Raw genomic sequence first — 24,380 nt, forward strand, 5'->3', positions numbered from 1 at the left:
AGAAACTGGCATTTATGCCTTGGTTTAAAGTTTTCTTTTGTCTAATACTAACAGATGAAAAGGTGTAGAGATAATGACATGTTTATCTCTTACATGTTCTATTATGTGCAATTTGCAAAGAAAACCGAAACTTACGATCTGATGCCTTCTTGTTTAAATGCATTTAAAGGCAAAATGCACTTGATGTATAAGAGTGTGGACTAATCGATTTTAGTGTTCAATTTTTTGATTATTTTCAGTGGAAAGTTTGGCCGTTCTTCCTTTTCCCTTGCAAGCCCCGAAAGAAAGAGCAGCCTGTTAGAAATGTTATGATCCCTCATAAAACCAGCGTCTCATTTATTTTGGCCGGCCTTCGCTTCCAAAATCCCTTTAGCATTTGCTGTGTGCCTGTGTCACAATGAGCTCTGCGAGTTTTAACTGTCTGCAGGACTAATGCTTCTGAGGTTTAGAGGGATCTTGAACTACATCAGAGAACGCCTTGTTTTGAAGGTCTGTGGTGTGCTTCCATATGGACTTTTGCAGCATTACTCTAAATTGTAGCGTAGCCGTTGTCCCAGAGAGAACTGTCCCTCTCCTTCTCTGCAAGGGAGAGCAAATGCTCCAGCAAAGGGCTGTCTCCTCAGTTGCATGGGCTTTCTTTTCCCTGACTTTCAGGATATTGTAAAGAACCAAAAGCCAGCTTCTGTTCTGCTACAGCAGTGTAAATTTATCACTGCAAAAGAGTTATTCTGCAATTCGTCAAGAAGAATTTGTCCTCTGTGTATAATAACCCCAAATGTTTCCTTACTTGTATGCTCCTTGGTCTCTAGTTATTCCTTCGCGGTAGCAAGATTAAACAATGGCATACTATTTCGTGGGTGAGGTCGCAGCTTGGATGAATCAGTGTAGCTTTGTCTTCTGATCAACACCAGATGAAGCTGCAAAGTGATATATTTTAAGCATCATCCAAGGAGGTTTAAATAAACGCATGATAATATTTTGTATAGTAACTCCTTTAAGTGCTCCAGTGAAGTTCAGAAGAATTAATTTTTCCTATTGCGTAGAAAAATGGGCCGCTGATTTTGATTTACAAGGTTTCATTATAATTCTGCAGCAAAACCAGGACTAGAACCCCAAGAGTCCCGTCTCCAGGTCACCTTGGAGCAACCACTAGACTCTGACTCTTTGTACATACATACTGCAATGCAAATAGCATCGCCTGCTCCACTGAGTAGAGATTTCACGCTGCCACTCTTCATATGCTATGGATGCAATCAATAGCGATAGCAAGCTGCTCAGGGAGTTCCCGGAGTGTCTGGCAGTTCTTCCATCGGTGTTTGGAGGACTCGTTGCTGAGGAGGATTTGGTAATGTTTAGAGAGATGATCCTTGCATCCAAGATGTTTCAGTTTGAGCGGATGGAGCAGAACATGGGGAAAAGGAACCATTCCTTTTTCCATTTTAAGTGGGGATGCAGTTGTAATCATGTAGGATGATGTACAGCACAGGTATGACTGGATCTGCCCCTCCTCACTTAGCAAATCTAGGAAAGATGTCATAACTAAAATCAGATTATTTTTTAAGCTCTCCAGTTAGCACCTTTCTGTTTTTCAGCCTTATTCTGAATATGATGTGCTTCTGCATTTTGATACCCAAATATTTCTTACTGAAGTGAGGGGGCAGGTTTCATCCTGCTGTTGCACGGTGTCGTGTTGAAGCTGCAGATCTCTTGCTGGGGCTGGTATTGCAGCAGTGCCTGAACACAGTAATTTTAGATGACTGCTTGCAGCATAAAAGCAAAATATTTATTTCACATTTGTTTGAATATTTATCGTCATTGTTATTTATTTTCCATGGTTCAAGAAGAAGAAAAACAACTTGCCGTGGTTTGGAGTTTGTTTTTCCGTTCTGTTACTTCTCCCCTCATAGTATCCATTCCTCCCACCAAGCAGCCAGTTAATGTCTCTGTATTTTTTTTTAACGTCTTTATCTTTTTGGTGTCTCCAGCTATCTCTTGGATGACTTCTGCATGTTTGCAGCCCCACTGACTTTTAGATAAGTAGCTGTGATGGCAGGTGTGGGAACACAAAAGTTGATTTCCATGCTACGTAATCTGTTTTCCGGGCAAGGATTGCTGGAATTGTCTTATTTTTAATATTAAAATGTCCTTTTAAAACGCTTACCATGCTGTTCACCTGTATAATTCATAATGTCTTAGTTTACTGGAAATGGGAAAAAGCCTAAAATTCAGTTTTATGGTGATCCATAAAATGACAGTGAAATTTTTGAAGGAACACGGATAATTCAGTTGTTTTGAGGTCTTCGTGACTCACTCCGCTTTATGGTTTCTGAAGCAACTGTGTAAAATTTGCTTTCAAGTTGGTGGTGTTTTGGGTTTTTTTTGTTTGGTTGGGGTTTTTTTTGATGCTTTGATGTTTGCATCTGAATCCAACATTTTCTCTAGTGTTTTGTTTGTTTGTTTTTCTAATAAAAAGGCAACTACGAGCTCTGTCAAAAAGAGACTAAAAGAATGCTTGGCTGTGTGGGAAGAATTGTAGGGCATGGGTGTGCAAGAATGCAGAAACCTTTCAGAAATGTTGCACTGTTCATTTCTAAAAATGTATAGTGGTAAATTAGATTTTTTTGGCTGAACTGAAATCTGCATTGGTTTCGGGTCAGTATATAAGAAACAGTCTTGAAGTGTATGTTGTATGTGTGTATTTTAAGGCGATAATTAACAGTTTAATGCCTGAGGGATTGAATGACAAGATTTGGAATTGCTTTGCGCTCAAGGTGTCATGTAGTGGTGCCCTCTATGTTCCTAAAACAGATGGATTATTCTACAAATGTATGTAAGGTGAAAAGTAAGTATTTTTCCTTGGAATGTGCATTAAGTGGAGCTTCGCATGCTTTCAGCTGTCAGGGAGCACCTACACTCAAATGCAGGATGGGCAGAGCTCAGCAGTGACGAGTATATTTGCCATATCAGGACAGAATTCTGAGTTTTCCATAGTTTTACATTTGCTTTATCCCTTTATTTCTCCAAAGGGATAACGGGGAGAGAGAAAACACCACAACTTCATAGGGTTGCAACTCATCTTGTTAAAAAATGACTGGTTTTTGTTTTCTGCATTGGAACTTCAACAGGAAGGGCTGCAAGAAGGTCGTTTTGGGCTTCTTGTTTTTTATTTCTGAAAAGGAGGATGTGAAATAGCTGCTACCTCTTTCTACTTCTCTCCTTGGCTTCATGCAGACGTAGGTGGGCACATCATTATCAGTAGACCAGAGAGTTGGTTGAGGGTGTTATGATGCTGGACTGTGGGCCAAACTTCATGCTTTGGCTGCAGGAAGACCATGGAACCATAGAATAGATCAGCATGTGCCTTACTTGATGAAGTAGCAGGACGAATCCCTTTCACCTTTGAATAGTACCAGATGCATGTCTATATTGAAAAATGTCAATGGAGATGAGGGACAACATTTGGAGCTTCCAAAAGAGAAACTAGAAATACTGATGAAGTGAAAATTATTTTGAAAAATTTGAACAAGAAATGCCCCCAGTATTGTCCTGCTGCTTCTTGTGCCCTGCTAATGACTTTGATCTGCTGGAAACATGCTTGCTTCTCTTCCTGATGTGGCTTGGGTGTTGCCTGATGGACTGAGATGCCAAATTAGAGGGTTGATCCTTTCTTTCCCTGTAACTAGGAAACAAGGGAAAAATAACAATAACAATAACAAATAAAATAACAATATGTACCGAGGTCTTGACTTTTAAAGAGGAAAAACTTCAGTTTAGATTTCCAGTTTTTCAGTCTTACGGCATGGTTCTGGTCGTTCCTCTGAGCTGCAGGAAAAGCTGTAATTGCTGTGGTTGAGTAAAGCTATTTTTGCCAAGTTTTTCTTAAAGCTTTAACTTTTCTCTTTTAAAGAGTATCCACCTTGCTTTGTAAGGTGTTATGGTGTGTTAACCTTGGACTGCATCCAGCTGCTCTCTCACTCCCCTCCTCAATAAGGTGGGAGCAGAAAGTGAGATGGAAAAGCTTGTGGGTTGAGATATAAAGACTAGCAATTACTGTCAGGGGCAAAACAGACTTGACCTGGGGAAATTTAATTTTTAATGCCAATTAAAATAGATTTGGATGTTTAAAACAAAGGCAAAAATGAAAACACTGCCTTCCCCCCATCCCACCCCTTCTTCCCAGGCTCACTGGGAATGTCTCCATTGGATGCTCTCTGCTGGGAGAGCATCTGCCCTCACCCCCAGGCTAAAGTGAAGTGTTAATCATGGTTGAGCACCAATGTGCTCTTTGCAGAAATGTTGGCTGGCATTGAGTAAATGGTTTTCCCATGCTTGGGTTCTCTCTGCACTTGGTGGTCAGTTGTGTATTTTTGTGGTTTGCTGCTGGGCAACAAGCAGGTTCAACCCAAGGAGAAACACGTGTCTGTGCGACTAAAACGTGGTGATATTCCTTCTGTCCTGCAGGCGTTGCCTGTAAAATTTGATTATTGTGGGGATTAACCTTCCTCATAGCTTTGGCTAAGTGCTGTGGTTTGTGAGATGGGCAGAGAAAGCGCTGGACATATAGGCCCTTTATGAGAAATAGTGGGCAGCTTTTTTAGGGCTTACCAGCAAAAGAAAACTGTGGTTTTTGTTTTTGTCTTGTCCAACGTACAGGGCTGAGAGCAATTAACTACAATGGGCCTTTCAGCCCCTGCATGAGATGCACACTTTGTTTCCTGCTGCCTATGGCTCTTTATAATGCAGGTCCTTATGTCTGAAGTCAGCGCAGCTGCTGGCGGAGGGACAGGAGCTTCAGCTGAAGAGATGCCTTGTCTATGGGTGCTTGTTTGTGAAGGGTGCTGATGTTAGTTTTGTAATGTCAGATGGTTTGGGTGATCCTGTGGTCAGTCTTATCCGAGGTGCTCAGCGTAGTGAATGCCCACTGAGTTCAGTTGTGTTCCTGCAGGAACCTGCTGCATCTTGTGATCTTGGTTTTGGTCCAAAGAGGGCTGCTTTGGCCCCGAGTTTGTATTTCTGGCATCAAAAGGTGGTATTAAAAGCCACAGGGCTAGCTTGAGCCTTTGCGTTGCAGTGCTATGATGCTAGTCTAAGGTTGGATTTTGTTTTTTGTTTCTTCTCTAGCTATAATCTGTGATATTTAATACTATTTAAAAAAAAATGGAGCTGGCTTGGGGTTACTCAAGAGCTTTCCCATAGTCTTTGGGATTCAAACCCACCAACTTTAAAGAATTTGAAAACAAAGGCTGAAAAGGGAAGATTTCAAGCATTCCATGGAGCTAGATAAACAATTTGCTTCCAAGAGTTTATTTGCTCAATCGAGGCCACTTCTGCATTAACAAATCTCTGTGAATGAATGGATTCCAAAAACAGCTTGGGAGTTATTCAGTGGCTATTGAAGTTAAGCCACAGAAGCAGACCATGTGCTAGAGGCACAGCTTTGTGGGTTTGCTGTGTCATTTGGCGCAACTGTACAAGCTTTCTCAAATGCTGGCCCTATACAGAAGTCCAGTGTTTTCTGTGGATTAGGATGTGTCAGGGCTGCTGTGTTGCTCTTAATCTCAGTGCTAGCCCTGACCAAGAAGGCAGAAGTTTCAAATTCCTTCCTGCAGTGTCCCGTGGAAGCATTTGGGGTTTATGGTGTAGCCTCTCATAACTGAGATGGCACTTACTGATTTGAATCATTCAGCTTAATTCAATGCTGGACAAGCTTCTTGCCAGATTTTTTATTTTGCCTTCTTATTTAAATAGATCTCTGTTGAATTACTGTAGTTGTTTATAATGACTCTGGGGAAATATTGGATGCAGCCTCTAGAATCGGTTCTGTGCCATTTTCAAACAGCAAACTCTTGAATTATATCTCTGAACAGTGCCCAGGGTTCCTTGTTGTTATCTGAGTTTTCAAGATGCTCCCACGTTAATATGCTGCCTCTTTGGTGTGGGCAGGTATCCAGTGAGCAGCTGGTTAGCAGGGTAGCAACCCAGAGGTAAATCTGGATGCAAAGTTCTCTCTGCTTTCACTGCATTGCTGGGATGGGAGGTTGCTGGCAGGAGAAACTGGCTTATTTTCATCCAGGACACAAAAGTTATTTCTTAAGGGTCAGAGCTTGAAACCAGTTGAGGGCTCTGCTTAATTGGGATTTTGAGTCAAGGGAGGGAGAGTCTGGGATGGATGAAGGAGGGCGAAATTTAACTTCTTGGAGAGCTCCTTTTACTTATGAAGAGAGTCCTTCAAGTGGGGCTGCAGCAAATACTCACTATATGGCTTCGTTGAATTGGGTTTCTTTCTTCTGTAAGCCATAGTGAGTCTGAGAATCAGTATAAGGTTGTATGGTCTCATGACTGGAAGATTTTTCCCAGGCTCTCCTGTAACATCCCAGCTTAATACTTCTGTGTCCCCATCTTCAAAATGACTTGTTCTGAGATGGCATTGCTGTTTGGTGGGGGTGGTTGGCCAAAATGAACAAGAATGTTCTGCAAATGGCCTGTGCTGAAGTGGGGTCTTCTGGTTTAGCTAACAATGCTTTTTGGCATGAATGGAGTGTGTCTGGTTCTCCAGTGTTGAATTTGTTTACTCCAGTGTTGAATTTGACCAAAAACATTGTTGATTTCTGTTAGACATCACACTGAGGCTTCAATGTATGGCATCTTTAAGAGATGCACACAACTCTGCTATGCTGGAAATGCAATCTGAAACTAAAATGACCTTTGCTTTCTCCTTTATTTGCCCCCTATGGTGCACAGTGTATAGATTCAGACACTTTCAATTTGATTCTCAGCATCCCGATTACACTCACAACTCTTGGTATCCAGACAGCATCACAAAAAAATGGAGTGTTTCCAGGAGCCCATGTCACTGTGTGTTTCCCTGCCCTTTCCCTCGGCCCCGCTGCTCTTGCAAGTGAGAGATTAAATGATGGGGGAACAGAGACTTGTTTCCTGTGAGCCAGGACTGGCTGGGCAGAGTCTGTTGATGGTGGCATCTTGGCAGGGACAGAGGAACATTCCTGCCACATGTGAGTAATGTTTTCAAGCCAGGCTCTTACTTTGCAGCTGGCAGTCAAGAGCTGTTATGTCCAAAGTGACTCCCTTCATCAGTCAAGACTAATGTTCGTGCCCAGAGAAATCTGTTTTCGTTCGCATTTGGACAATGTGACATGTGGCAGACTTGGGAGAGGACAGCTTTACCCATGGGGTGAGGCTTTTTGGCTGAGGAACAACTACTATTTGTATTTTCTAGTGAAGATGCAGACCAGGGGTGTTTGGGCTTGTTTCCTGGCTTTGTCATGGACTTCCCCAGGCTTTCTTTGGGCTTTTTCTCGCCATCAGCAAATGTGCTAGCTATAGTGTTGTCTGGCTTCATGGGCATCTGGAATGATGAGCACTCAGCTGCTGCAGTGATGGTAACTGGAATGAAAAAGGCACTCTGGCTTGGACCCTGAACCAGCTGACCATCAGCTACTTAATTTTGTGTTCATCCTACCTGTGGTTCATCTGGGAGCATTCTCCCTTCACCCTGGGCTATGATGCAGCCTTGTTGCCAGCTGAATGACATCTCTGCTTCCTTCACACCTGCCTGAAACCACAAGGTTGATGCATCCAGCCCGCTGATTTTTGAGTCTTCACAGGAAAAGACTACTCAGGGCTGCTTTACTTGCTTTTTGGTAGTGATGGATTTTAAAAGAGCCCAAGGGTGTTATTTTTTAAAGATCCTTTCTGAGCTGTACTGTCATTGACAAAAATGACTTTTACTCTAAGTGTCTCTTTGAAAATGAGACTCATGTTCCTAAGCCACGTAAGTGCTTTTGAAAAATCTCCTTCCCTGTTAATGACTTGAGTGGACTGTTTCAGTGGTGTCTAGCTTTGTTTAAAGCATGCCAAATTCAGAGTCTAAATGTTACGTGCCTGGCCAATAAACTGTATTGTAATTGGTACCTTGGGGAGGTGGGAACTGAGGAGAAGCTGTGTATAAAGTGCATGAACATCATGTAGAAGCTGTCTGCAAAGGGTGAGTGAAGAGCTGTGAAAGGAGATGAAAACATGGGATTTGAAACAGTTGCATAGGCTATGTGCCACAGAAAGAAAATGGGCATGGAGCCAAAAGGAAAACTTTAATGGGAGTGGGTTAAAGAAGACAAAAGATCTAGCGTAGCAGGTAGTGAGACTGAATGAAGAACGATCCTTCCACCAGTCAAATCAGTTCATGTAACTTGCTAATGCAGGTGCCAGTTTTCTAGCTTCCCCTATGCAAGCTGGACTGGGCTCATCCCTGTTCTCATCACTCTCAGTTTGAGAAACCCAAGCTCAGGGGCTGCATGGGCCACTTTGAGATCTCAGAGGTTTGTCTTGCTTGGTTTCACAAATATGTAGTGCGTCCTCCATGGGAACCTCTCATCTTGTGCTTTTGCTCACATTGACCTCCACTCTGTAAGTGGAAGAGGTGGTGACTTCTCTTCTCTTTGCATGTATTAATTGAATTTTTGCAGTGTCTGGTGATGCTACAGTGAGGGAACCCCATCAGCTGCTGTTGGGTTCCTGTCTGTTACATGGGTTTTTGTTAATCCTGCAGACACAGGTGAAATTCAGCTGTGTACGGCCTCAGCATGTGTGTTTGTTCATTGGCTTTTTGATGGCTTATTTCATAGTGAATCCCAAGGAACAGAGCTCCCATCATCTGGTGGGACATCCCATTGCCTGTATCTCCATTTTACAGAGAATATGTTGAAACAAGTGAGATTCTGACAAGTCTATCTCCCATTTAATTTTCCTTTAACTGTAAGAACTTTTTTATTCCCCGTGTTGTGTGTATTATTTTAAAAGATACCCCTAAATCACCTTCTATTCAGGAGGAAAATGGCTTTCTGCTTTAGAGAAGTGGCAAAACAGGGAGATTAAATGATGGTATGGGATATAAAGTTGCGTGGCTTGTGTTGCACTCAGGGCTGCCAAACTTAACTAAGCAAATGTCACAAGTCTGCCCTTCCTGACTTCCACCCCCAATTCTTCACACAGGAACTGTTCAGATAATAATCAGGTTCTCAAATTGGAGTAGATTTACAATCACCATCAAGCCCTGACTTGTGTGTTTACACCCAGACCCCCTTGTACTTCCCTCCCAACCTGCCTCATTCTTCAAGGGGAAGTTTGGCAGCTCCTGTTTGTACCCTGTTTGTACGGAGACAACGTGGAAGGAGAAACGAGTAGTTTGTGAACAGCTTTGTAGGCGGGTGTTACTTAGCAAATAAGCAGGATGACACGGACAGCTCTTGTGTGGGCTGTAGAGTGTGAGATGGGAATAAGCGAAGCAGCTCATGTGGTTTTGGGACAAGCTCGGGATGTTGCTAGTTAGGTGCTAGAGAGACCCTAATTCCACACGCAGATGCTGACAGCAATTTGTTATTTCTTTTATGAGTCGTTAGGAAGTGCTGTGGGTTGATATTACAATGTGGCCGTTTTGTTGGTTCCCTTTTAAATGCCTTCCTTCCTCCCAAGGCTTACTAAATTAAAGCATTTCATGTACTGGTTGATGAGAAATGCCTTTAACTTCTCCCTAAGCTGCGTTCCTATTTTCTGTAGCCAGGCATCCTTGCAGCTGGGTTGGGAGTGGAGATATCAGCAGAGCCAGAGCAGATGAGGAGAAAAGTAGTGGGACTTGTCAGAAAACCTCCTTTCTCAGTATGTAGCTGTTTTATAATCACCGCTGTCCTCCAACCATGAAAATGGAATTCAGCTTCCATCAAAGCTTTTATTAATGCTGCTTTAGAGTGTCCTGCCAGTGTCGCTTCTGCCCTGGTTCATGCCTGGCAGCTGGGAATGCTTCTGCCTCTCCTCTTGATGTGCCCTGTGGCATAACTCGGATGCAACCTTTAGCCCTGAATTCAGCTCTTGATCGTAAATTAAGATAACATGAAGTCCTTTGCCTGACAGGTTTTCCTGTCAGGCTTGCACTATGGTTTCTGCTGCAGTAAGTAGACTTCTTTATCATAGAAAGCCTTCTCTGCAGGCATGAAAGTGTTGTGTTAGGAAATATTTTATTAGATAAACAAGCAAACTTGCATTGATTTGGGGAGGTGGGGAAGTGTGGTGCAGTGTGACAGGTCAGGCTCCTGCCTCTCCAGTCCTTTGATGGTTCATAGGAAGGGGCTTTTTTCCTGGTAAGAGTCTTCCAGAGATGAGAGTTTCATCACTTCTGCTGGAAGTGAACCCAGGATCATGGCGCCCTGTTCAGAGTCCTGGGCTGATGTATGAATCTTATTGCTAGCCCTGTTTATGGCCAAGAGCACCTTTGGTGTTGTAGAAGCCTACATTTAAGTTATATATGGCTTGAATTCCTCTGTAGCTGGCTTGCTGGCCACAAGAAAAAAATGAAATCTGTCTCCGAATGTGTCAAAGATGCTCTTGCTGCTTTCCCTTGGCTGTTTGCTTTGACGGAGCTGAGCGGCCGCTCCTGCTTGTGAGCCCCTGAGTGCTGCTGCGCGCTGATTCCACGTGGAATTCTTCATCCTCCAGGTTTGAAATGTGCACGCTGATTCCATGTGGAATTCTTCGTCCTCCAGGTTTGAAATGTGCACGCTGATTCCATGTGGAATTCTTCATCCTCCAGGTTTGAAATGTGCACGCTGATTCCACGTGGAATTCTTCATCCTCCAGGTTTGAAATGTGCTGGCAGTGCTGTTTGGTGCTACAGTTTTTAAAGCGAGCAAAAACGCAGTTACAGTGTTGAGGTTTGTGATTCTTTGCATGCTTATGATGCATTATTTTAATGCCAGTGAAAATGACATAACATTTAAAAATAAATAAGTATTCGAATATCCACTAGCTTCGTTTCATGTGTGCTACTAAAGAGAAGTGTAGGCTACAAATGGATTCTGGCACTGGAGGTATTTGTGTAGATACCTTGTCAGAGACTAAAATATCAGCTGCCTTCACACAGTGAGGTGAATCTTGAACAGCCGGCTTGGAGGCAGAAGACTCGTGTGGACACTCAGCCTGTGGTTGTGATAATATCACCATAGATCTGGGCTTCAGAAGGTTAAAACAAAAATGCAGATCTCAGCTGCGATTGGCATCCGTTTCAGAGCAGCAGAAAAAGCCTTTTAAGTTTTGCTGGGAAGTTCGCTGTGGCCTGGTGCTCTGTACCTGGGTCTATTTTGAGCTGTCGGTGACTCACGCGAACTTTCCGTGATGGATGTGAGGGGGCTGGTTGCAAATAACACCTCTGATGATCTTTTTGTTCACGTCTCTCTAAATGGGGCAGTTTTCATGCTCGGAGGAGGCAGGGAAGAGGGTCAGTCCCTTGCGTCCCGTGCAGGATCCTCAGGAAGCAAATGGGGAAGGTAGAGACCGCACAATTGCATTGCTGTTTGCTGCAATGATTGCCTGGATCAGAGGTTAGGCTTTTGTTGTGTATTTGATCAGTATCAATCTCAGTTTCACTAGAATAGTGGAAAATACACTTGTTTAACTTCAGGAGGCATGTGACTTTTTGTTGTTGTTTGTTTTTTTTTTCCTTTTCTAAGCTCTTTGGAAACAAACTGTGGCTTTGCACGGGTGTATCAACTCCTGACCAAACAGGATATCTTCTGTGGGTGCCGACTGCTCTTTACTCTGTTTGCAGCACGCGACAGCATGTAGCATTGCTGTGTTTGTGGCGGAGCCGTGGAACCCAGCAAAAAGGTTACCCAGTTATGCTTGCTTTGTGTCCTGCAGTGGCGAGTGGCACAGGATGCTGTGACTACTGAATGTGGGGAGGAGATGCACAGTGGGGTACAAGAAAAGGCAGAAAAGTTTTCAGGGTGATGCCAGAGAAAGGCTTTGCCAAAAATGCGTGTCTTGCCTTGGCCAGGAGTGCGGTGTGCTATTTCTTTTGTGCACAGTGTAATACCTTTTCTACTCAGGCCACTGAAAATACTGACCTTGAATGTTTGCTTAATTTAGACAAAGTACTTGGGGACATGGTTTAGTACTAAAGTTACGTTAGGTTATGGTTAGACTCAGTGATCCTGAGGGTCTCTTCCAACCGAAATGACTCTGTGATTCTGGTTTGGACTGTGTCAGTCATCTTGGATCTGGTCACTAGAATATAAAAGGTATTTTTCACATCACTGAGGCATACATCCAATTTGCAAACTCCTTGTGGCACCAGTACAGTAACTTGCAGATTTTTCCAGTACTGGCCTAGAAACAGCATAGGCACATGCAGCAACAGCCAAGCTAATAACACCCTACTTCTCAGCAGTGGTTCAGCTGCGGAATCTATTATCCCTGTCATGTGAATGCAAATTTCTATGTAGAGATGATTTCCAGACCTTGAGCAGAGCCAGCTTGGGTGTGTTCGTATCACCACCCTTTTTTTGGCTTTCCCTTATGCTCATGTGCCCAAAGCCAGCGCGAGTGTCGGCATCTGCGGTGAAAACAGTTTTTACGTTTCCACTGACTTCACTGGGCTGGGAATGGTGTCGACAGGAGCGATCAGCAGCCTGTGATGGGAGGTCCTGATGCCCTCGCTATTTCAGTGGGGTGGGGAGCAGCAAGGAATGCTGATTCCTGGGGCTGGGCAAAGGGCATGAGGCTCGTTGCCCTCCTCCCAGCCATCTGATGGGGAAGGAGTGAGCAAAACGCTGAGGGAATTGTCTGGATTTTTAAAAAACTGGGCTGAACGAGCAGTGGAACTGTGGAGGAGAGGAACGTCAGAGCGGAGGATCAGCATCGTTCCCTTGGGCCCTGAAGGCTGAGGCTGGCGGGGGGTAGCACAGGGGGCTAAGCCCATGGGTACCAGCTCCACAGGGAGGAGGGGTTGCCTTCAGCTGCAGGATGCTCTTGCCCTGTCCCATGTGGCTGCTGGAAGAGAGGGCAAGGTGATGTCTGAAGAGGTGGGTACAGGCACATGGAAGCAGTGGCGTTTCTTCTGTGATGGTCTTCAAGGAATTTTGTGTTTCCCAGCTCTGTATTGGAGACTGTGGGAGATGATTTACATTTGTTTTCCTTTGGGAACATAGTTGCCGGGCAATTATTTTACACCCTGTAGCACTGCAGACATGTCTCTTCAAGTCTGATATCTTACCACATAACTGAGAAAATGTATTTTACATTAAAAAGGAGCCTTTTAAAAAGGCCCTTCAGGCATAAAGTCAATGTGTTTTCTATATATAACCTTGTATTATTAATACAATGAACTTATCTGTAGACTCTGTAGGTGAATATGACTTGATCATTGGAGATATGAACAATATGATATTCATTTTCAATGCACTGTGTCTCTGACTCCATAACGGTGCCCCCAGCCTTCAGTTCATTTCTTAGTGATAAAGTGGGGCAATAGTGTGAAACAGGTTTGTGGATTGCATTTTTGCTGAGCATTAATACAAAATAAACAGTCTACAGAGAGAGCAAATTAACTTCAGTTCAAAAATGCCAAGATGTATAGATTTGAGGCAGACAGGAATGATGAATGTGAGCTTGTGTTATTGAAATAAGTCCAGAATGGCATGGCAAAAGCTTCCCTGGGTTCACGTACAGGGTTTGCAATGTAAGTTGCTTTGGCTGGAAAATCTTAAGGTACTGATTGATTTCTTTTTTGTTGTTGTTTATCTGGGTTATTTATCACTGTTTGCCTTATGTGTGAGGTTATTTTCTTTTTCCAGTCACCAAGGAGTATTTTAGGGTGGACTTAGAAGGCCCCTTTAGAGTAGCAGGCAAGGTAGAGCTGTCTTTAGCATTCACCCATACAAAGCTGTAGCCTCACTGCTCTTCCCAGTGTCCTGGTCACTGTCACTTGCCATGATGACAATGCTGTCCCTGCCTCTGTCCTCTCCTGGGTTTGTCTGGTTCAGTGGGTGGTTACACACCACTGACTCTTTGGGGTCAAACCACACGTGTCTCTCATTCCCATGCACTTCACCCATGTGTGTTACCTGTATGAATCTTAAGGGGTTGTTGTAATAGCCTCCTGGTAACTGTTCTCAGGTTAGAAGCTTCTTTTAAACTGATTAGCCTCTTAATGTATTCTTTCCAGCCCTGGCCAAACAGCTGCTTAAATTGACAGGAGCAGGGAAATAGCAGTTTCACGGTTAATAACGTGGGCTCCTGGTGTTGCCCGCACTACTCCATCCCAGCACCATCCCTGTGGGCTGCACTCCTGGATGCTCACCATGGTCCCAGCACACTGGGGCTTTTTATAATCCTCGCAGAGCCTTTTCACATGACGTCAGTATTTTACAGGGACCTGTCATGTCTTTTGCAGCATTTTATGTAACTCTTAATAAATCAAGTCAGCATCTAGGAGCAGTGATGGCTTATCTGCTGGGGAGAAGGCTTGTGAAAGGAAATACGGGCAGTACGGTGCATTTTTATCTAACAGTTACAAGGGCACTGTGAGCATCCCGTGTGTAAACTGCAAGTGTTTTCCCAGGTTACACCTTACATGAAGGAAGCCTCGTAAAGGTGGAGTGTAGAGGAGGGCAGGAGAACAATTCTAGCCTTGGGCAGAGGTTTGTTTTGAATAAATGCAGGTAACATCTCTGCTGTGCTAATGCTGATTTTGTAGTTGGCCTGTGTATTTAAGGTCACAGCCAATGTCAAAACAAGAATTTGGGCTGTGCTGTCTGGGCTGCAGCCCCCTGGGATGTAATGCGGTTGTGTTCCTGGTGTTCTCTGGCTAAAAATCTGCATGTTGACAGTTTATTCCACAACCCTATTTTTATTTTGGGATATTTTTTTTCTTCTTCCATGACTGTTAGCGTTTTGGAGGCTACTCTGCTGATGCTGGTGTCAGCACTTTGTACTCAGATGCTGTTTTCCTCTGGATGCTCAAGGCTGCTATGTTGGTTTTGTTCTTTCACTATGCCCCCACTGCACCCCATGCCCCACTTAATAAAGGCAGAGCTGATAGCACTGAGTGGATAGTGTTGGAGTTTGCTTTGCATCGTCCTCTTCCTCGTTTTGTTTCAGTCTCTTCACCAAAGCAAGAAACTGGGGGCATGGTGAGACTCTGTTTCCTTGTTATGAGGGGTTTAAATTTTTGTGAAAATAAAAGAACAGCTGAAGTCCTACTGATAAAAGAGCAGAATGAGAACTGGGACTGGGTTTAATTCCCAGCTTTCTTTTTAATTTACTGTCACTGTGAATTGCACCTAGAAATGGTGCAGTTTTGTATCTGAAATCCAACTGTCCAAAATCTTACCCTTGTAATGTGTGTCACCCAAATGTTTCTGAGTACTGTCCTGCTTTCTAGCCACTTGTATGTATGTATATACGGTAAAAGCCTGAAATTTGGCAGCTAGGTTGAAATGTGGGAGAGGCTTCCAAAGCTAGTTAATACCAGTTGGCCTTGGGAAATCACTTCTGTCTGATTTCAATCTTCCAGCTGAAATTACTCCATCAGAAATTGGTTATGTTGACTCTACTTATCTCATTAATATTTGGCTCTCTATGCCTCAGTTTACACAGCTGTAATGAGTAATTATGAGTTTCCTATCTAGGTATGGCTCAGAAATGAGCACCATAGATGTGATTTCGCATGCTCAGAGTTATATACTCATCTTGGAGAGGTTCACCTTTCTGCCAAAATTCTTGTTCATGGGACCTCTATTATAGCTGAGTTCCTCTAGGGATGTACTAGAGGTGACAGCTTGAAGGAGGTCCCATAGTAGGGGCTTTGCATCGCTTAGAGTTTGTTGTATTTTGCTCTGTGTTGAAGTCTGGAGTCCCACCAGCCCCGTTAGATCACACCGAGCAATAAAAACTGTCCCATGTTGTGGATAATAAATGTAGCTCTGTTGTATGAGTGCCTTGTGGGGCAGCCTGAGATGTTGTCCATGTCCCTCCACCTTGATGTGTCTTGCTTTGAAAATACCAGTGTAGTGTTTTCTAGCAGTGTCTGTCCCCATCTGCTCAGTTCTGGCTCCCACAGAGGGCTGGGAACAGTGACATGGCCAAGGTTGCTGGAGCGGGGACAGGCTGCGCTGTGCTCTCACAGAAGAGGACGTTGTTTCCCCTGGTGAATCACAGCACCACTTCATCCCAACAGGGACCTGCACCTGGTGTTTCAGACAAAGTGGTGGTCTCCTCCCCCTCTGCATGCACATCTTCACTTGGCTTTGGTGTGTGAGCAAGAATGATTGCTCTTGTATTACCTTCAGTCATAGGGTTTGTTTTTTAGTGTGTGTGTTTGTGTTTTTGCTGGCTTTGTTGTTGTCTTGTGCAGTTGTCGGCTCTTTAGTGGGGTAGGATCACAGTAGTTGTACAAAATTATAACCGCCTGTATGGGATGAAGTCTGAATTTTCAAAAGTCACAAAAACATTACAGTTTTGGGGATCTGACTTGGACACATATCAGGGTCAGGTTTTGGAGCTTTTGCTTATGCAAAGCAGCAAAAGTGGGTTGTTTCCATTTTTCCATTTTGTTGCTGATGGGCCTGTCTTTGTCCAACTGTGCCCTGGTGTTCCCTTACAGAGCCCAACTGCCCCCGGAGAAGAGCTGCTGTCAGAATACTTTAAAGTCGGTCAGGCTGGCTCCTGCTTCGTGAGGTTTATCAGCAAAGATTTTCAGTGCCTCCAGTGGGAGGCTATTTTTGTTCTATCCAGGGGCTACCTTCTGCTCTGAGGTCTTTATCACAGTTTTTTTTTGAATAGAGAAACCTGCCTGGTTTAGGACGACCTTAAAAATCTTCATCTTTTGCAGTCTGAAACACAAGATAGTCTTTTATCCAAGGTTTGGCATTTCTGTGACATGTTCAAGATTTTTGTTATTTTTCTCTTGTATGAGGGGGATGCTGCTATAGATATGAGAATGCACTGAGTTTTCTCCCTTGAGCAGGGATGACAGCAGGTGAGGTACCTAATTTTCCTCTTCGTACTCTGATCAGTGCCACAACTGTTGCAGAAAATCCACGTTGTGTTTCATTGCACTATATAACCAAGACTGGAAGACCTCTCAAGAGATCATCTGGTTCATTTTCCTGCCCTATGGTGAGATCAGTCACACCTGTGTCTTTCCTGACAGATGCTGGTCTACGCTCTTTTAAAGACCTCAGTAGCCTCTCCAGGCAGCATATTTAAATGCTTCACAGTCCTTGCCAGTAAAAGTCTGATCTCTCCCCACCTTGTATTTAACCTGAATCGTCTCTGCTGCAGTTTAAACCTGTCACCACTTGTCCTGCCCGTTTTAAATACAAAGAACAGGCCATTCCTTTTCACAGCAATGTTAAATATTTGAAGACTATTCACATACTTCCTTGTTCTTAGTGTTAAATAACCGCTATTTGTTAAATCTTCCCTTCTTTGTGGTGGATTTAAATCTTCTGTGTAAACCTTAATTGGCCTGTCTTAAAATTATTCTGTAAGCGAAGATCCCAGTCATTAACTAATCCACAAACAGTTTAAACCCTTTGATCAGCGTTTTATTTATATACTTTAATAGAAGCCTTCTATGCCAGCCAAACTGCCTATTTGTTCATCACTGTCTCTGACTTGATGGCTTCGTGCTGGTGTAGAAGCAAAGTATCCGCAAGGTTTTCTGCTGCTCGCTAACTGCGGTTCGTTTCAAGAGAAAGACCTGGGTGACCAGCATCATTTGAAGCCTTGATGTGGTTTGTGCCTTGGTTTTATGGGATGGTGTTTGCAACATGAAGGCTGTGTGTTCAAATGGAAACAGCTAACTAATCATGGAGTCTGTAGGCACCCAAAATATACATTGGTGTACACAGGAATTTGTAAGAGAACATGTGCTCAGACAGGTGGTGGGCTGTGAAATGTCACTTGGTGTTAGGACCTTCTGAAGTGGCTGTACTTGAGTAGTCAGATCATGCTTCGAGGTCAACTACTACTCTGCTGTGATTTACATGTCCTTGATGTGCCTGGCCCCGAGGGAAGCTCAAGGAAACTTTTGCTTTAGCAGGATATTTGGGGTGGACAGAAAACTGGTCATATTCCCTTTCAGTAATTATCTCTGGTGTTCTCTGTTGTAGGTGAGTGTTTTAACCACCTTGGAGAGACGGTTCAACCTCCAGAGTGCTGACGTGGGTGTCATCGCCAGCAGCTTTGAGATTGGCAACCTGGCCCTCATCCTCTTTGTGAGCTACTTCGGAGCCCGGGGACACCGGCCACGCTTGATAGGATGTGGAGGGATAGTCATGGCCTTGGGCGCCCTCCTTTCCGCGTTGCCTGAATTTCTGACCCACCAGTATGAATATGAATCGGGAGAAATACGCTGGGGGGCTGAAGGGAGGGATGTGTGTGCTGCCAACGGGTCCACCAGTGATGAGGGACCAGACCCGGACCTTATCTGCAGGAATAGGACTGCTACCAACATGATGTACTTGCTGCTCATTGGAGCACAGGTCCTCCTGGGCATTGGTGCTACCCCTGTCCAGCCCTTGGGAGTTTCCTACATCGATGACCACGTGAGACGGAAAGATTCCTCCCTGTACATAGGTAAGGCTCTCGGAACTGCTTCTCACTGAAGGCTTTCCTTGCCGGCTGGCATCTCACTCATATTTTGGCCAGTGGGAAGGATGCCTTGAGGCCTCTTCTCCATGTGCTGCTATGCTTGTGAAGGTAACTTGGCACAGGTCCCTGCACCAAGTGGTTGTAAGCAGCAGGGAAACACAGTAATATTTGCTTTTATTGTAGCAACGGTTAAGGTTGACAAACACGGTGATTATTACTCGATGATTAGAAAGATGCTGACTCCTCTAATTGTTTTTGCCCAGATTGGTTTAAATTCTCATACTGGTGGCTTATGGTTGAGTTTTAGCTGAAGAATTTCTAGGTGGCATATGTGATGATGACTTCTTATTTTTCCCCAGGATACCCTAGTTTCCTTTCTGTTCTGAAGCATTTGTCCATGTCAGCATTGCAATATAAGGAGACTCGAGAGGAGACACGTCTTGTCACTACCACCATCACATTTTAGCAAGGAAATATCTATTCTGGAGTAGGTGCTGTGACCCAGCATGCTGTGGCAGGACCCCAGATTTTGTGATCCCTGTAACAGAATGGGATGCAGAAGCTGGTGAGGTCTATTTTGAGATATGGTGAGCCTGAAGTAGAACTCGTGTTTTGGATGGTGTTGCAAAATTCATCCCACTGATATGATGACTTTCAGATAAGAAATTTGGCTTCACTTACCGAATGGAACTTCCATGTTATTGGGGTAAAGTGCTCATGTGTTTTGGCAGTTGTCTCCTCTCCAGCAGATTTAAAGAGGATGTTGTGGGTGAAGCTGTTCTCTGAAAAAACTCACTGGCTTAGTGAATTCTTCTTTCTGCAAGACTTGTTGCTAGATAAATGGCTGCAATGCAATAAATCAGTGAAGTGTGTGATCCTTCTGCACTTGTTAGTATAGTTTCTAGTAACCAACACTCTGTGTGCTTGTGCCATGATTCCGGTCTTGACTGTCAACTGAATGGATGGTCCCAATACTGGTCATTCTTTTTTTTTCCCCAAGATGTTTTTATCAACTTTCCAAGCATAACTGAATGCAGCTGGGGTTTGACCATAGGCAGCAGAGCTGAACAGCCCTGCTGACTTTCTGAATGGTGTTCGGCATCTTGGGATAGCATAGAGGCCTGTTGGAAAGACTAACTGTATAGCATTGCTAAGGCATCCCTGGATGTATTGCTAATTGACTTAAAGAGGTTCTTCTATGTATTTAAAACATGTCAATGTTTTCCTGTAACTGACCGTAAAATCAGAGGATTTCAGCATTTAACTTTGTCCTTGGATCATTATTCACCTTCACTTGGTTCTGTAAGTGCTTGTGAGGAATCCACTGGATAAAGCGGGATGATATATAAAATGCAAGATACTGTACAACCCAAAGGTGAATAATGAGACTAAATTTACAGGAGCCACTTCGCCAACATTGTAAATGATGGGCTGGAATTAAGAGTGATTCTGAGATTATCTATTATAAATAACTATATAGAGAGGCAGCAACTTCTTTCAGTCTGTTCCATGGGCATTTTTTAAGCAATGCTTCATTTCTGAGGACAGGATTGAGGAGGATGCATGAGAGGAGTATGAGGAAGAGTGATTCTTTTTGTTCCTGAGATATATTCATCTTGGATGCTAAAATAACTTCTTTAAAGTTGGCAGTTCAACTGTAGCTGGGAAAGTACTGCCAGAAGATTATTTCTGCTTACTATATGCTGCTTCATTATTTTTCCTTCAGACATATGGCTCTAACCATGTTCCTTTTTACATGTAAAGTTTAAAAAAAACCCAAGCATTTTGGGGTTGTTTGCTTTACTGACTTCAGCTATGAAATTCATAATCTGTATTTCTGCATATGAATTATGGGTTGCAGAAGAGTGCATTCACCAGAAGAGTACACTTAACCAATCAGCCATATCAACAATGAAGTTTAATATCTGCTCTGCCCCAGCCTATCCATCATAAGCAGGTTTTCAGATAACCTGTAATCAATTTTGCTAGTAAAAATAAAAACTAGCAAGAAAAAATTATAGGAAAATAAATCTATTCTGTGAATGAAAATAAATGGAGAAGCTGGTGGGAAGTGTATGTGTCTCCTCAGATTTGTGAATACTTGAGAGGTCAAATTCCTCCGTTCCAAATGCTGTTTGAGAATGATTTGCTGAGATTTGTCTTTAACTGAATATTTTTGTTGATGTCATCAATGCAATTTTCAGTGGCCTTAGAAGAAAGTTGGCTGAGCAGCTTACTCGCTTCATTCTCCTCTGTTTCGCTGAGGAAATAGCTGCAGAGTGTGTACTGTCAGTGTGCTATATTTATATCAGTTTGCTTTCTCATAATAGCATGCTCACTCAATAGGGGTTACGCTGTATGTGACCGGATAAAATGTTTTTGGGTAAGTTCCCTTGTTTTAAATTAGGAGCGAATCTGGCATAGATTGTTCCCTCAGGATAGAAACTAGTTAAGAACAGCAGTAATAGTCTGGCTGAAGTTTCCATCATGGCTCGCTGTGGTTGAGAAATGATCAAATTGACCAGTCCATGCTGTCTTCAGTATATTGCTAATGTTGAGTATGTATATTCTGCATTTGGGCTCTATTCTATCTGGGGGGAAGAAGCAGTCTCTCACTTGACAGATAAGTACTGGTAATTGTTCACCTGCTGCAATAAAAAGCCTCTTGTGTCCCAAGGTAGTGAATTAGATAGAAATAACAATGTGCACTGAGAGGTGTTTTTCCTTCTGCGTTGTATAAGAGTTCAGTGGAGTAACTTCATATGGTATCTAATACAGCCACTTTGCAGTGAAATGATGACACAGGAAGATTCCTTTATTGAAAAACAAACTCCAAACAAACAAAAAACCCCACACAAACCCTGCACAAACAAAAAACAAACAAAACAAAACAAAAAACACACAAAACCAACCCAAAAACCCAACACCAACCCAAACACAACCCTCCACAGTCCTTCTTTCTTTTAACAATTTTATTAGTACTAATAACATGTGTGCAGAAGAATGCAGATGTGATACTGTATGGAATTCAAAGTGTAACTTTGGCTTTAACGGCTAGTGCAAGTAATGGCACGTGTAGAGTATAATGCATTTCTGGCCAAAAAGTCCATCAAATCTGGTCCATTGTAGATTCTCTGCAATGACAGGCACATGGGAGGTGGTGGATAGTGCAGGTCAGTTGTGCATCCTTTGAAGGCAGAGGTTGCTCAGGCTTCTGCTCTGCCAAGGAGGTGGGGAGTTTCATAATTAGAGAGATGGAGATGCAATATTACAGGAAGATATTTCTGTGGCATGGGCTGCTGACGTGTAATTTCATGTTTCGTGAGCTAATAGCATTTTTTTTTTTTTTAATGTCTGCAATGTGTTGCTACCAAACTCAGATTCTGTTGCTGTAGTAACCAGCTCTAGGAAAAGGCCTGTTTTGTGTTAACTGAGGGCAAATCAGATAAAAAAGATGCATGCGTCAAAGTACACACCAAAGGATGTTCAGAAGAAAACCCATCAGTGTCATAACAGTTAGAAAGACAGCAGGAGCATGCCTGCTCATGCTAGTGATGGGAAATACATTCTCATCCCCTTTCACCATCCGAGTGCCTGCTTAATATAAAGGTTGTAATGTTGACAATAGTGGCCAACAGATAAACAAATTCCTTTATTTTTTTCAACTGTTTGAAGTTGGGGAAATCTGGTTTGGTGCTGGTTTGCTTGCTTTTCTCTCTGAGTCTGATCTTGTATGTAAGATCTGAACTTGAATCTAGAGATTTCCAAACAAGCAGGTTAATTTTACTTGTGTATTTATTGGCATTTGGCATAAGTAATCCCTCTGACCAGAGGAATTAATCACTCCTGCAGACTGTGTAGGGCTCGTTATTGCTGCAGCTTCACTGATGTCAAAGGATTCCCTCAATTTGTGGCATCGTTTATTTTAAAGGAGGAAAAGTATGTTGAAGACTACTTACTAGGCAGTTGCTTTCTCTACCCACTAATGACTCACTTGACATTTCCCTCTGTAGTTCATTTTCTGCTAGGTCTTGCTGAGTGAGTTCGGTTAAAATCAATGAAGACTGTCATTAGGAGGGGGATCGGAGGCATTGTGTAGTTGATGGTGGGGGAGAACCTGAGCTGGTGGTGGTTGTATGGATTTGCTGCCTCTCAGATGAGCAAGAGCTTGCAAGTGTGTTCTGGTCCCTGGAGTACCCACTGTGCTCTCAGCAGTAGTTTGTGTGTTCAATTAGAGCCCGTACAGTGGTGTGGTATATTAATGTTATTAGCACTCTTCATACACACCTTTTTGGGCTTCCTGCAGCATTAAACATTTGCTGATAAAAGCTGTCACATCTTGTCTACAACATGGTTACCTATAGAGCAGAATAAATAGCCCCTGGGAGCCAGTATTTGATCTGGGACAATTAAGGGCTGCATTATATAGAGGAAGTTGCTATTATTGTGTCTCCTGTTGATGGAGGAAATTGATATTGATGTTGGAGGGAGCAATGCCAGACTGCGTGGCTCATTCAGAAGAATGCTGCGTTGATCTTCAATGCGTTGGAGATTCTCTTTAAGTTTGCTGAAGCTGCCTCAGTGTTTAACTTCCTGGACACATATTCCACATGTTGAGGAGCCACCACTTCAGGCTCCTCGCTGACTTGCAGAAACTGCTGCAATGGAAAAAAAAATCAAGGAAATCCTAGAAGGGGGAAGTCTTGAGGCAAGGATTAAGTGATGAGGAGTGATGAGTGCTCCTGAGTTATTGATGGTGTGCATAGTGTGCTTAGGGGAATAGAGCTGTTCTTGGTCTGATGTGTGGCAGGGTAGAGGATTGGAAAAATGGAAAACTCAGCACTGCTGGATGTGTCTGTTTAGTTGCTTTCTTTTGTCTCATCTCCTAGTCTCCTCTCTGGCCTTCCCTGTGTGTATTTTGGTTTGTCATGCGATCATTCCAGCTGTTAGCCTTGGTATAAGAGGAGAACTCGACAGGATGATCTCTGTCCCCATATGCCCAGATAGGACTAACCTGGTAAGGGAGACGGGACTCTGTGTTGTCACTGGTGACTTTGACCTTTACAGCAGTGTCGAGTTCTTCTGTGTGGAATGTGTGGAAGCACTTTTTGTTTTAAGTTGACAGTTATCAAGAAATGCTCACTGTCACTTCTGGTGCTTTCTTGCTTACTTTAAGCACCAACGCAAGATTTGCTGCAGTGGAAGACAAACATGCCCAGTTTGAGATCTTGCTGTCTCCAGGGATAAATTTGTCCATTTGAAAAATCACTTATGGTAGCTTACGTCAGTCAAAATGACAGCAACCATTGTGTTTTGGAGAAGCAGAAGCATTTTCTCAACTGACAAGAATTAAATCTGAGAGTTGGTATCTATGGCGGTGAGTTAATAGCAAGTTATCAGCATAAGATGCTGAAATTGTCAGAGTTTGAGTCAATGTTTTATAAGCGGTAATACCAAAAAATAGTACTTGAATTTCTACTAAAAAGCTCAGACTGTTAAGCTGGGCATTTGCTATGAATTGTGCAACTTCATCTACTGTTTATCCGATATTACGTATATTAGGGTTCATCAACAGATACTAACAAAGGGAAACAGACTTTCTGATTTTATAAGCAAAAGTGAATGTGTTCAATGCCGTTAAAGAAAAAGTTGAAAACCCCAGGCTTCTCCAGGTTGTATCCCCATTGTCTTACCGGGACTCGTGTATGTGACTGATTATATTTGAAGGACTGTAGAATGGGCAGTCAGTGACAGCACCTTTCATAATAACAAATGTCTCCACTTTTATTTTTTTTTAAACACTTAGAATTCTGTTTCCTGGGGGATGCACCACATAATTTTGAGAAATGTGAATATTTTGGAGCTGAAAGAGCAGATTTTGCAGGAGTTTGGCTTTCAGACTGGAAGTCTTCTGTTTACATAGCTTGGTATCTACA

General features: G+C 43.1%; 1 protein-coding gene across 1 annotated transcript in view; it reads left to right on the plus strand.

Annotated features, from left to right (window-relative positions):
- Positions 1 to 24,380, plus strand: part of SLCO3A1 (solute carrier organic anion transporter family member 3A1) — a gene marked incomplete at both ends in the record, with an annotated part of 132,917 nt that overhangs the window by 5,643 nt on the left and 102,894 nt on the right. The window contains one exon of the mRNA XM_080350966.1: positions 17,964 to 18,429. Within this exon, the coding sequence (XP_080207092.1) occupies positions 17,964 to 18,429 (466 nt within the window). The remainder of the gene's footprint in view (positions 1 to 17,963; positions 18,430 to 24,380) is intronic.

This window comes from Nesoenas mayeri, assembly GCF_963082525.1.
Source record: "Nesoenas mayeri genome assembly, chromosome: 11".
Taxonomy (NCBI): domain Eukaryota; kingdom Metazoa; phylum Chordata; class Aves; order Columbiformes; family Columbidae; genus Nesoenas; species Nesoenas mayeri.